The sequence below is a fragment of the Stigmatopora argus genome, chromosome 6 (assembly GCF_051989625.1).
Source record: "Stigmatopora argus isolate UIUO_Sarg chromosome 6, RoL_Sarg_1.0, whole genome shotgun sequence".
Lineage (NCBI taxonomy): Eukaryota > Metazoa > Chordata > Actinopteri > Syngnathiformes > Syngnathidae > Stigmatopora > Stigmatopora argus.
This window is the reverse complement of record NC_135392.1, coordinates 18,733,272-18,747,731: the sequence shown is the minus strand read 5'-3', so window position 1 is coordinate 18,747,731 and position 14,460 is coordinate 18,733,272. Positions and strand designations below refer to the sequence as shown.

At 38.8% G+C, this 14,460-nt stretch overlaps 1 protein-coding gene across 4 annotated transcripts in view; it reads left to right on the top strand.

The window, feature by feature from the left end:
* The first annotated feature begins 1,984 nt into the window (after positions 1-1,984).
* pax7a (paired box 7a) overlaps positions 1,985-14,460 on the top strand; it is an 85,500-nt gene continuing 73,024 nt past the window's right edge. Inside the window, exons 1-4 of one of the 4 annotated variants that reach the window (XM_077603106.1) lie at positions 1,985-2,456; positions 3,797-4,032; positions 5,193-5,322; positions 5,530-5,658. In XM_077603106.1, coding sequence (XP_077459232.1) covers positions 2,372-2,456; positions 3,797-4,032; positions 5,193-5,322; positions 5,530-5,658 — 580 coding nt within the window. In that variant the 5' untranslated portion in view covers positions 1,985-2,371. Of the gene's footprint in view, positions 2,457-3,796; positions 4,033-5,192; positions 5,338-5,529; positions 5,659-14,460 lie in introns of all 4 variants that reach the window. The other 3 variants (XM_077603105.1, XM_077603108.1, XM_077603107.1) reach the window with 3 other exon arrangements.

Genomic DNA, 14,460 nt, shown 5'->3' with positions numbered 1-14,460 from the left:
GAAAAGCTCCAGTATTTGTATTTAATCAATAAATGCTGCTAGGAAGTGGATTTTACCCCATTTTAGGGCAATTTTTGCCGTTTCACGTATGGACGTATATGGACGTATCGACTTTCATCGCTGTCGTTTTCCCGGGGAAAATATACTCTGGGCCTGGTTCTGATGTCTAAAAAGCTCCAGTATTTGTATTTAATCAATAAATGCTGTTTTCGGCTGGATTTTACCCCATTTTCAGGCAATGTTTGCCGGTACGCCATTGACGTTCATCGCTGTCTTTTCCCGGGAAAATCCCCCCCTGGCCCGGTTGTAATGTCTGAAAAGCTCCAGTATTTGTATTTAATCATTAAATGCTGCTGGGAAGTGGATTTTACCCCGTTTTTGTGCATTGATTTATTGATTATTTTTATGTGTCACAGCTGTAGCTGCAGTCGAGGTTTTATAGCCATAAAATAGTTTTTGAGGGTCGGACTGATTCGTTGAAGGGGCTACGAGAAAATGCACGGACCGCCACTGACACTATATATGTAAGAGCGGCCCCGTGGAGCGAGTGGTACTCCGGTTTTCTCCCACATTGGACACTCTAAAATGACCCTAGGTATGGGTGTGAGTGTGCATGATTGTCCGTCTCCTTGTGTCCTACGATCGGCTGGCCACCGTTTCAGGGTGTCCCCCGCCTCTGGCCCGGAGTTAGCTGGGATAGGCTCCAGCATCCCCCCGTGACCCTAATGAGGATAAAAGCGGTTCAGTATATACTAAATAAGCGCTGCAGAAAATGAATGAATATAATTTATCCTGATTAGATTATTTTAACACTGTACATGGCATTTCAGCAACGATCTATCAGAAGACAATGTGTAAAAATCACCTGCTATTTAATTTTGGCACTTTAGAAATTTTAAACACACAGTCGAGTCGTATTACCTAAGTAGCTTACTGTTAATACACTTATCAGTGTTTGAACAGTATGTGCCTGTTGACTCCTTGTAACATTAACTCACCATTTACAACACTATTAACAGTCGTCACATGATTGATGCTTGGGTTAAGACCCCCTCTATCACCACCCACACTCCCTGGGCAACATAGTGGAGGGTTAGGAGGGGGTCCTGCATCCTCCTCTCATCGGCTCATGCTGCATGCATATGTGAAATCGCCATTTCACCCCCAGCACACTCCTCTAATTGTCGCTGACTAAAAAGGTTTGGGGGATATTTGCCCTCCACCAGTCACAACATTTTAAACACATGCAAAAGCGCCCCCTCCACACACACACACACGCACGCACACACACGCACGCACGCACGCACGCACGCACACGCACGCACGCACGCACGCTCACACACGCACGCACGCACGCACGCACACGCACGCATATATATATATATATATATATATATATATATATATATATATATATATATATATATATATATATATATATATATATATGTATATGTATATATGTGTATATATATATATGTATATGTATATATGTGTATATATATATATGTATATGTATATATGTGTATATATATATATATATATATATATGTATATATGTGTATATATATATATATATATATACATATATATATATATATATATATATATATATATATATATATATATACACATATATACATATATATATATATATATATATATATATATATATATAATATATGTTTTATGAAGGTAAGTGTATCAATTCATCCGACATTTAAAAGGGGAAAAATGCATTCACATCATTTCCAAATATTATTTCAATTTCTCTGTTTTCTTGCACAGATGAGGTTCTTGTGGTGGAGGACGAAAAGGCTACTGAGAATGATAAGGATGATGATGGTAGTGGTGGCGGTTTCAGTGTATCAAAAAGTCCAACACGGTCCTGTGATTGGTCGCCGGGGCTCAAGGCTGAGCCCACTCGTTTTGAGTACAAAAAGGAGAAGGCCACGTGAGCCTATGGGAGCGCTTGGCTGTCTCCTCCCACGACGTGTGCACTAAAGTTGCCCACTTCAACTACTTCCACGCATCCAGCAAACATAAGACTCAAGCCAAATGCATCAAGGGTACAAGAGGCCCAGCTTTTGTCAATTCCCAGTTACCTACGTGACTCATTATTATTTTTAATGTACCACTGGTGGGGTTTGTGTGTTTAGAGCGTCACCATCAATCACCTCTCCTCGCTTCTTTTGAAATCCGTCCAGTATTTCCACCCGGGATTGGAATTGCGCCGCAATATATTTTTGCTTTCTGAGCATTTTTGAAAAACTCAACCAAGACATTCACTGCATTTTGGACTTAGTGAAAACTGCTGTGAGTCCTTATTGTTTTTTTGTGCTGGTGCTGCTGCTGACCCAGTAGCTGCGGGATGGCTACTCTACCCGGAACAGTGCCTCGAATGGTCCGCCCCACGCCGGGACAGAATTACCCTCGAACCGGCTTCCCCCTGGAAGGTGAGAAGGCATATTTCAGTTTTTACTTCTGAAAAAAGGTCTCACGATGGCAGTTAACAGTGGTAAGATTAAAATAGTAATAATAGTAATAATTTATATATATATATATATATATATATATATATATATATACATATATATATATATATATATATATACATATATATTATTATATATATACATATATATATACATATACATATACATATATATATAGCGGTGCTTATATAATTGAAATCATTTTTTAATTATTAATGGTAATTATTAGCAGTGACATTAAAAAGCAACTATGTTATATGTTGTTTTTAAACAAGAATACAAGCCAAATAAAAAAGTACTTCTAGCATTAAATGGTCCATGAAGTTCTACGACAATGAAGTTGGAATTCGGTTAATTATTTTTGGGGGCTTGAATGTTTCTAATGATCACTTCTTTGATTTTTCTCAGTTGTATTTAAATTGTACTTCATGCCAATAATTAAACACAATTTCAAAATATACATTATATTAATTATTCCTTGCAATTTTCCTTTACATTTCGTGAGATCACAAATCAGCCTTTTCGCTCATTTTTCATGTGCGCTTATACGCGGCCACGCGTTTTACCATTACTACTGAATATCACATCATTTTTCTTCACAAAAAAACAACCGTTTTCATCATTACCTATAGAATGTACACCCAGTTTGAAAAAAAGGCTTATTTAAAATAGTAATAAAGCCCAAACAACATAAGTGCCTGTTTTAATAACAATAAGATACACTGGTCCGATCGAGCCACCAAAAGAGGCAATCTAATTGTTAATTTTATGACAAGTCCCCACGTACTCTAGAGATGTGGGAATCATTGGGCTCTAGGAGGATGAGTTTGAAGACCACTCTTTGTATTTGCATGCATTTATGGCAAACCGTTTTCCCATTAGGGCCCCGTTCGTGCTCAAGTAGGGAAGGCGATCACACGCGCCTTGGTGTGCGCGCACACACACACTCACACACGCGCGCGCGCGCGCGCAAGGACACGCACACACAGTCGCGCCCGTCTGCTTTGCAAGTTGGCCGTGGATTCGCTCGAGAGGGCCGCTGCAACAAATGGCAAATAAGCCACGCGAGAAACGTTGGAGGATCACATCAATATTTGGACAGCATGACTTGGAATAATGAAGGTTGCAAAGTGGCAGCTTCTACACAGTGTGGAATCAGATGCATGCGTGTCACACTGAATCTGTGACCTCAATTTCAGAACAAAAATCCCCCCAAAAAAGAAATACGCTTGTTTTTCGTTGTGTTTTCTTGTTTTTTGTTTGTCTTGTTGATGACCTCCACACGTGTCTCGCCCACGCAGTGTCCACCCCACTGGGCCAGGGCCGGGTCAACCAGCTGGGCGGCGTGTTCATTAATGGGAGGCCGCTGCCCAACCACATCCGGCACAAGATTGTGGAGATGGCCCACCATGGGATTCGGCCGTGCGTCATCTCGCGACAATTGCGCGTCTCGCACGGCTGCGTGTCCAAGATCCTGTGCCGCTACCAGGAAACCGGCTCCATCCGCCCGGGGGCCATCGGAGGCAGCAAACCCAGGGTGAGTGCGCATGGGGAGGCCCCCCGTGTGAGGGGGACGAACCGCTGGCCTAACGAGGTCATAATATTAGGTACGCCTACATGTTGAAACGGAATTCCTTGCAACCCTGAAATCAACAACAAGGGGGCCATAAATGTCTCCAGCAATAATTTAAAAAAAGAATGTCGATAATATATTAAAAAAAATCATATATAAATCAATTATTCGTACAATTTCTGGTGTTCATAAATGATATAGGTTGTCTGTTTTTATTGTGCCCTACAATTTACGGGTGCCAGTTTAGGATGTAGTTCGCCGCTCACCCAAAGTCAGCTGGGTTTGGCTCCAGCACCCCGTGACCCTAACAAGGAGGAACGGTGTTGAAATTGAATTAATGTTCTGAATTAAATAGCAGCGGGTGGGTGGAAATGATTGATTTGGAAATATTTCCAAAATGTCTGTTCATTTTTCTTTTGCAAGGATTTTGCTCATTTTAATGCAATATATTGTAGGTTTGGTTGGTTTTTGTTCATTTCATTCAAATATTTCCTGCTTGCCATCACTTGGAATTGTTTTTTTTTCCTTTTGATACTTATTCTTTATGGCCATGTTTTTTTTTAAATAACAAAAAATGTTCAAAATCAATCTTGATTAGCACTCGTAAATCCAGGGGCGTTTCATTAGGTGTAAGTGAACAAGATGCAATGTGAAGCGATAAACCATATTTAATGTTGTTTTTGAGTCATTTTATTGATTAGTCGTCTTTTCATTTGGGTTCATTATCATATAAATTGGCCATACGTACGCTTGCGCGATAGAATTCACCGAGTTTCCTCTTAAAACAATTGTTTCATTATGTGATTCAATTCAAATTAATTGGTATTTAATCTTTCTCTTTTCCCCTAAAACGTATTTGATTGAATATTGTTCTCCTAACAATTGTAAGGGTGCCATCATTTGTTTCACTGTTACAATTTATTAACAATGATCCCAGAGGCCACTAGCAAATATGGCCTGTCTGTTTTTTTAAATGAATGTCATCTTTCATAAGCCGCGTTAGTATGAAAGTGGAATTGAAATGCAAATACGTCGAAGGGTGTCTTTGTTTGACAGTTTTTTTTCTTTATGTGCAAGGCATGCAACTCCAATTAAAATACTGCCCTCCTTCTGTGTACTTGCAGCAGGTGGCCACTCCCGACGTGGAGAAGAGGATCGAGGAGTACAAGCGCGAGAACCCGGGAATGTTCAGCTGGGAGATCCGGGATAAGCTGCTGAAGGACGGGGTGTGCGACAGAAGCACAGTTCCTTCAGGTGAGGCTTCATCTGGTAAGCTGCAATTCTACTTTTAATAACCTTATCGTAGGAGCCTACAAGTGCAGCATCATTCGCCGTCCAAAAATACGATCTGCCTGCAAAATATGCTTGACTTGTGTGCAGTGTCCTTCTTCAAATGAGATTATATGGCTGTGTTCTGGGTTTTAAGGGCTAATCACCCATTTACCTTCTTGTTGCCATTAGTGAGCTCCATCAGCCGCGTTTTGAGGGCCCGATTTGGCAAAAAAGATGACGAGGATGACTGTGATAAGAAGGATGAAGACGGAGAAAAGAAAACAAAGCATAGCATCGATGGCATCCTCGGTGATAAATGTAAGTTAGCAACCTTATGGGCCCTTAATGGCTTCTATATATACCACTTGCATGTCTTGTCAGCCTCGGTCTCCTCTGAAGGAAAGATTTCCTCAAATATTTCCATTCCTCCGAGGCGTCCTCTTGGGACTTGCTTACTTGATCGTTCACGCAATGATGAATATTCATGGGAGCCGATGGCAGGAAAGTATTTAGCGGCTAAATAATTCTATGTGCTGGTTCATTCCGCTTCGCTCATACATGCGTTCAACTATTCATTGGAGAGAGCAAGCTGCTTTGACTGAAAATAAAAATAAAAATGACTGTGAACTCACGTCACCCTAAATTACATCATTTTTCTCTGTTAAGTGGAAATCAATTTTCACTCGTTGGATCAATCTAATGTTCAATTTCCACTATTCCAATTGATTTAAACGCCTTATCTCGTCATATAGAATGAATCTTTGTAATATGACATAATTCAAATTGTCATCGAAGCGAGATTTATTACATTAACCTAATAAAAATTGGAAAATTAATATATATGTTTGAGGAAAAATAGGATACGTATTAAATATTTAAAATGCCTTTTGACAGAAGTGATTTTTTGGCTGACATTTTGGAACAGTATTACTAATGGATGCTCAATTATTGTTCTGCATACGTAATTATGCAAACGCAGAAAATTTAGCCCGCAATAGAATTTTTTTTTTCAAAAAAGGAAACGTGGACAGAAAACGATAATAAATATATTTTGACACTTTTAATTATTCCAACGTGTTTATTCATAATTATACAGAAACCTCACAAATTATGATTTAAAACATACATGCACATGGATTAAATTTAATGCATGAATCTGAAAAAAGAAAAATGCTATTATTAAGGAAAAGGGCTGAAATGATAATAATAAAGAAACTGTTTATAATTACAATTGTACAATTATAAGTACAAATATAGATATGGTAATATACAATTTAGAAATTGTAAAAAATAATTTTATTGCAGCAAAACCTTGCGTCTAAATCGTTGTGTTTTCTATTGTTTAGATTATTCATTTTCTTTATTGAATCGGAATGGATAAAACGGGTCAGACAACCACTCTCCCTATTTAAATTCCAAGATGAACTTCACAGACCCTATCTTCCCAATATTTTGAAATTTTCCATTTTTGAAACTGTTCTAATTAGGCTACAAAAGCAAAAAAAAATCCTGGAAAACAGCGAGAAACTCGCCCGTCCATTCGCTGAAATTTTTGGACAAAAGGGTCAGGGGGACCCCTAAAAAGGAGATGAATTATTCAGTACGCCCTGCTGTTGAATAGTTTTGTAATTTTATATAATGCCTGGTTAGAATTTAATAGCTTTATAGCGTGAAAAGGCTCATTTTCCCACTGCCCCTTCTGCCACGCTTTCTAAGGAAATTGCCAACATTCTGCTCCGATTGTTCTGCGTGCTTTTACGCACCCGTCGCTTTCCTGTTGATTTATACAAACATCCCATAATTCCCCTTGCCGCAACATATGTCCCCTTGGTGCTTGCGCGTGTTTTGAAAGCAGGGAGAGAATAACGATACTATGTGCGCGTAATGGCGTTTTTTGCCCCTTCTGTTTTGGGGTGGGAAGACGCGTGCCGTCCGGATGGCTTTTAATAATAATCATAATGTTAATACTTATTAGCGGGGGGCTACGGAGAGCCCCTGAATAGGTGACTACGTGTTCGCACCGGGTGTAATAGCTCGCGGGCACGCTTCCAAATGTATTTATCCCCAATCAGCCGCTCACTCTGGCGGTGCGCGGCGCAGCCCCCTTATATGTGGAGAGAGGGGTTTTAAAGCAGATTAAACGGAGCCTTTTATTTCTTTTCACTTTCATCTCCGAGCCGAGCTCACATCGTACAGGCTTGCCCTGCAGGGCGGAAAAATTCATGAGGGTTTTTTTTCTTTTTTTTGGCGTCTTCACATTTTAAGTCCTTCTTATTTATTTATCGGCTTGTTTATTGAACGTACTTCCTGGGTTACATCAGGGATTTATCCCGGATCTAATCGGCAGTTCATTAAAATGCTTGTTCGAACTGGCAACCTTATTACGCTCGCGTCTTTTAACGAGAGATCAGAGGGTGAAGAGAAGTGCTATCCAAAATGTGGCTTGGGGACCATTATATTTAATATTATAGTAGTATTTAAACGCGTTAAAATGATCAAGGTTTGTATATTTTTTTATCATGAAAAAAAGGATCCGATTATCAATGCCAAAATATGTATATAGTAATCATTTTACTGATAACTACATTATATGAAAGGAAAACCAATTGAACTAAGCCCCTCCCATTTTTGTTAATTTTCATATGGGTTAAACACGTTCTCGACACATCGAAAAATGAGTAAAATACGAAATAAGAATGAAACAAAATTGAAATAATTGTTTAAAAACGTAGAGTAATAATGAAAGTGTTTTTCCCTTACAGATATACTGGCTCGGTAAAAGCATAATTCGTCATAAGATATTGAACTTGATCCTATATAGACACATGAAATACGGCACAGGTTACCACTACTAAGCATTTCTTTTATAAAAATAAAAAATGCGCCCCCGTCCTTTTATATGAAAACATATCATATTGGTTAAAAAAAGCGTCCTCTTATGACATATTGTTTTTCAAATGCACATTGAAAATAAAATAAAATAAAATCTAAAACACGATGAAAACTATACCTAAAATAAACGAAAAAGGAAAACGCAACATGTATTTTAAATTGGATTTTTTTTCCATTTCCGCGCACCAGTCTTTTTTCAATTCAACATTTATTTAATGTTAGATTTTTTTTCATTTCCGCGCACCATTTTTTTTCATGTCAACATTTATTTTATGTTAGATTTTTTTCCATTTCCGCGCACCATTTTTTTTTCCATGTCATGTATGATGCACATCTGCCATCCTGTAAAACTGACGCATGCGGCGACAGGCGATGGACACTTGAGCAAATCACCGGATTAGCAGAGGTCTTCAATCTAATTAAACAGATGCCAGGTGGGATTATTTCGCAGTTGCAGGGAGGATAGTGACAGAGAGGTGCATGCGACAGATCACACGAACAAGGTTAATTTTGGGCGCAAACAAAGTATTATTTGATTGCATGTCGTCTTTTGACGTGGGAATGAGTGTTTGGCTGAAAAGTGCCCCCTTCTAAATGTATGATGGCTACATTTGGGCTCAAAAGCCTCGTTCCATGAATGGAAGGGGATGGTGGGGGGAGGGGGGGGGTATGGGGAGTTATGGGGGGGTTGGCTGGAGCGCACTTCAAACAAATCCATCTGAAACAGTGTGTGAGAGAGTCAGTGAAAGTATGGGCGAGTTATTTAGCTATTAATAACGTTTTCTTTCCTCGGGCGCAGAAGAGAGGAGAGAGGGAGACAGACCGATCGAGAGAGGGAGAGAGAGAGAAAAAGAGAGAAAGAGAGAGAGAGAGAGAAAGAGAGAAAGAGAGAGAGAGAGGGAGAGAGAGAGAAAAAGAGAGAGAGAGGCAAAGAGAGACAGGCAGGGAGAGAGAGAAAAAGAGAGAAAGAGAGAGAGAGAGGCAAAGAGAGACAGGCAGGGAGAGAGCGCTAGAGAGATAGAGAGCAGAAGAGAGAGAGAGGGTGAGAGAGAGAGAAATAGAGAGATTGAGAGAGAGAGAGAGAGAGAGAGAGAGAGAAATAGAGAGATTGAGTAAAAGAGAGAGAGAGAGGGAGAGAGAGAGAGAGAGAGAGAGAGAGAGAGGCTGAGAGAGACAGGCAGAGAGAGAGAGAGGGGGGGAGAAAGTGAAAATGGAGAACTCGATCTCTACGAGTTATTTGGCTTGGCTAGGAATGGAGAGCACCCAAATGGCGGGCAGAGATAACACACCCATCATAGCGCATACCCCGCGCTGCGCTTCACTGCATTAAACTCGGATTAACCTCCTCTGTCCCTGCAGCCACTCAAGACACTTTTTGTTGGAATTTACATCGCTCTTTATTATACGTGGGGGCACCATGCGGCAACGCGAGACACTTCTAATCATCATCGTAGCTACAGTAATAATAATAACAATAACAATCACAATCACAATCACAATCACAATCACAATCACAAGCACAAGCACAAGCACAAGCACAAGCACAATCACAATCACAATCACAATCACAATCACAATCACAATCACAATCACAATCACAATGACATTGACATTGACATTGACATTGACATTGACATTAACATTAACATTAACATTAACAATAACAATAACAATAACAATAACAATAACAATAACAATAACATTAACATTAACATTAACATTAACATTAACATTAACAATAACATTAACATTAACATTAACATTAACAACAACAACAACAATAACAATATTGATAATATACTTTGCAGGTAGCAAACACACAAGCATATATATAAATCTATACATAGTATTAATATTTCTGAGACAAGACCGTAAGTCCGATTTGAATGCGTTTTTCACCAAAAGTTGGCAAATGTATGCCTCTAGGGATGCACCGCGGCCAATTTTCGAATTTGGACTCCAGTTTTTCAGAAAATCGATATTTGTACCAGGGTGTCATATTTTTGAGGTTGGAAAAGTGCAACTTTGGGCCATTTCTTTCTTGCGAAACTTTCAGATCAAAACCACCGTGTTTTGTAAAAGCACCATGACGAACGAGGACAACATTGCACGTGCATAATTTTCCAGGTCATTCGTGTCGTCTTGCTAAAAATCGCTCGATTTTGGACACTTACAATAAATAACAGCCATTTCATACGGATTGGATGCCATTTCCACATTTCCTGTCCGAATTTAATCTGGTTTTCGACTATGGTTAGCTTCAATAGTTAATTGTGTCATGACAGGACCCGATTTTTAAATTTCGCATTTGGTTCTTCAAAAAATCGATTCAAATCGACCCCGGGGTCACATTTTTGACCTTTGACCCAGTTTTTTAACACATGCAAAACTCTCAGACCACAAACGATTACAGTTTTTGTAGCACTACGCAGGTGCACATGCGGCATTTATCTGCTTTTTAAAGTGGCTTCTACCGTCAAGCCACGAAACGACAAAAACCCTTGATTCTGGACATCCTTCAAACCTGCTTCATGCCTATCCCAGCTGACTCCGGGTCAAAGGCGGAGGACACACTGAATCGGTGGCCAGTCGATCGCAGGGCACAAGGAGACGGACAACCAAACACACTCACACCCATACCTAAGGGCAATTTAGAGTGTTCAATCAGCCTACCATGCATGTTTTTGGAATGTGGGAGGAAACCGGAGTACCCGGAGGAAACCCACACAGGCCCGGGGAGAACATGCAAACTCCACATAGGAGGGCGTGACTTGGATTTGAACCCAAGGCCCCAGAGCTGCAGGGCCAACGCACTAACCACTCGCGCTACCGGGCATTTCGATATATTCCTCAAAATCAGTGGTGCCCAAACTTTTTTGCTCAAAGATCTGCTTTTCAAGGAGCCAACTTTGCGCAATCTACCCTTTTTTCCGGGCCAATGACAAAGCTCAGCAGTTAATATGTCTGCTGATGCCAGTAAAAACCCAAAGTAGAGTAGGCAAGTAGTAATCATGCTTGGACCCGCGATGGCGCTGTTTCCCAGCTCAAGTCCCATATCAAATACATTGAATTGAACTGCTGAACTTCTATATATATATAGAAGAAGTTCAGTTATATACATACACATATACATATACATATACATGTATATGTATATGTATATGTATATGTATATGTACATGTATATGTATATGTATATATATGTATATATATATATATATATATATATATATATATATATATATATATATATATATATGTATATATATATATATATATATATATATATATATATATATATATATATATATATATATATAAAACTAGAGAGAACCCATCTTTCGCAAGGGTGACCTGGCACCAGTGATGCACACACTCATACCTAGGGTCAATTTAGAGTGTTCAAACAGCCTAGCATGCATGTTTTTGGAATGTGGGAGGAAATCGGAGTACCCGGAGAGAAAACACACACAAACCTGAGGCAAACATGTAAACTCCACAAAGGAGGATCAACCTGTGTTCGAACCCAGGACCCAAGAACTGTGAGGCCGACGCGCTAACCACTCTCGCTCCGGGCCAATAAAATAAATAACTAAACGAATAAAATAAATGAATAAATAAATGAATACAATAAATAAATAGATTACGCCTTTTAAAGAATCAGTAATGAAGGTCCGCACATCAGGGTACTCTACAGAAAAATGTAATAGAGGACATCTGAAGGGTTTTCTTTCTAAAGTGTTGCTATTTCCTTTTTGAATTATCAATTGGATTTATATTTGATCCTCATTTTGATTTTTGTTTTGATTTCATTTCTTTTAGATATACAAATGGATCAAACCATGGTCAATTTTTTTGAATCCCACCCCATTAAGGATAAAAAAACACTTTTTTTACTGCAGATGTAATTTTCTATATATCTCTCTAATATTTTTTTTTCCATTTGGCATCAAGTCTCACTCCAAATGCGGTATATGTTTGTCACATGCAAAACTATACCCGTCAACTAATATTTATAACATAATACTAATAATAATTTAATGATAATTATATTATTTTTAATACATATATGTATCTAACGAAATGGTCAGTGAGTCCAACATGTAGTAGTGAATGTCCACTAGGTTTTGAATTTGAGGTTTTATATTCACTACATTGTGCACCTTGAAAAATATCAAATAAAAAGTCACATATATTGGGTGACACATTGGACATGATGCAATTTTTTTATATCCAAATTTTACTTTTAGTTAGCGGTTTTAATATGGTTCATGTCATATACATTGCTGTACAGGTGTCTCTTGAGGTGGGCCAAAAAAAGGGCCCACACGTGCATTTCAATTGTCCCATGGCATAATTTTCAAATGTCAAAGGTAACTTAATATAAATAATCATCAACATTTATTGTATAATATCACCATACTTTTGTGATTAAACACTCTAAATGAGTGCTCTTGAGCAACATCATATTTTAAAAAACTGTCAGCAAGTTGAGACCATAATACCTGAAAATGAAAGGAATTGATAGGGTAAGGGGGTTGGGTGTACGGGTACGAGCCCACCGAACCCGCAATGACATTTCAGTGTCAGCAGGTTGAGCATGGACAGAAATATATATCGAAAAAATAAATAAAAGGGGGATCAGGTTTAGACGTTGACTTTGATCACGGTACAAATATTCATGGGGGCACAAACACTCTGGAGCCATTATCCTGGCTGACAGTGATACCTCTCAAGGCTGTCTATTAATTAAAGTGGGGCGCTTACCAAGTGGGACGATGACTAAAAGAAGAATAAAAAGGTTTCCCCATCTCTAGTGGTTTCTCCTCATGAAAAGGACCAATCTCCCCTCCCTGGTTTCTTGTGGGAAATTTAAAAAGTGTACACTGAGGAAGACATGGGGATTTCTAGCTCATTTCTATAAAGAACCTTTTATAATCCTTTCCTGCTTAATAACTTAAAGGGATTCAATTTCTTCCCTCGTCGATGGGGAGGGGTAGTGTCTTGTGATTGCACATTGTCGGGAAGCAGTTGACGGTTAACATTTCCTGCTTCCAAAGAGCACGGCGCTGCGCGTTTGTGTGATGTCACCAGCTTGTGATGTTTAATAGCATTATTTTAGTAACGTCCCCCATTCAATGGCTCACTCGGGATGGAGTAGTGCGCTTGGGGTCTTCGCGCTTCGTGATACAAATTAAACAGGAAGTGTCACCCCTCCAGGTATCCTGTCACTAACAAAAACATTGGCCGTCTTTCATTAGGCCTGTGTTTGATTTCCTATCTAATTGTCATGATGTGGAAAACAGATTATTGGTCTTTTGATCATACTTCAGCTCTTTCCAACACTTTGCAACAAGTACCACATTAAAGAATACTTGGCTCTACGATGACCAGCATGAGGGCGAACACTAACTCATTGGCTGCCCCTGACGGACCTAGACGTCTAATCTGTTTTGACGAGGAGAGCCCGGCAGCACATGAGCGGCACTGAAACATTAGCATTCAGTGACTTTCTTCCCATTTCAAATGAATTGGTTGTCCAACCCTTTTCAATGGCAATCAATGAAAAGGATCCAACAAACAAATAAACAGAGAGTAGTAAAATAAAATAAATGGCAGAGGATTTTTTTATGTACCACAGTTTGAGCACTAACACTTGAATTAGATTTTATGGGGATGGTAAAGATTGAGTTAAATGGTTTGATTTTTGTAAATCCTTCTTAAATACATGAAAAGACAAAGTTCTGTCTTCTGTAGTTTAAATTGATCACAACAGAACATTATTTGTTTAATCTAATGTCATGCAGTAAAACGGTTCAACATTTAATTCAGTCAACCACCAGAGAAAGCCCACTTATACCACCAGTGGTAGTTCTTGAGCCACACTTTGAGATCCAATTATATTATTTCTCCCCAAAACGTCCACTGGTAGTCAAATTATGTAATCAGTTTTGCCCAACGAGAATAAATAATTGTCAGGAAGATCAAAGATGAATTAATCAACTCAGGGTGAATGATCCAATGTGACCTAGTGCATATTAAATGATAAGAACATGACATTTATCTCATTCTTTTTCTAATATTTTTTTGTGTGAATACTGGTGGATATAGAGCGAATAAAATATGAATGCGAGTGTGTAAATGAGTGTAAATTTCACTGCACGTCATAGTTTTACCTTTTCACACACTAACTGTTTTTTTCTTAAATGTTGTCATTAAATCAACATA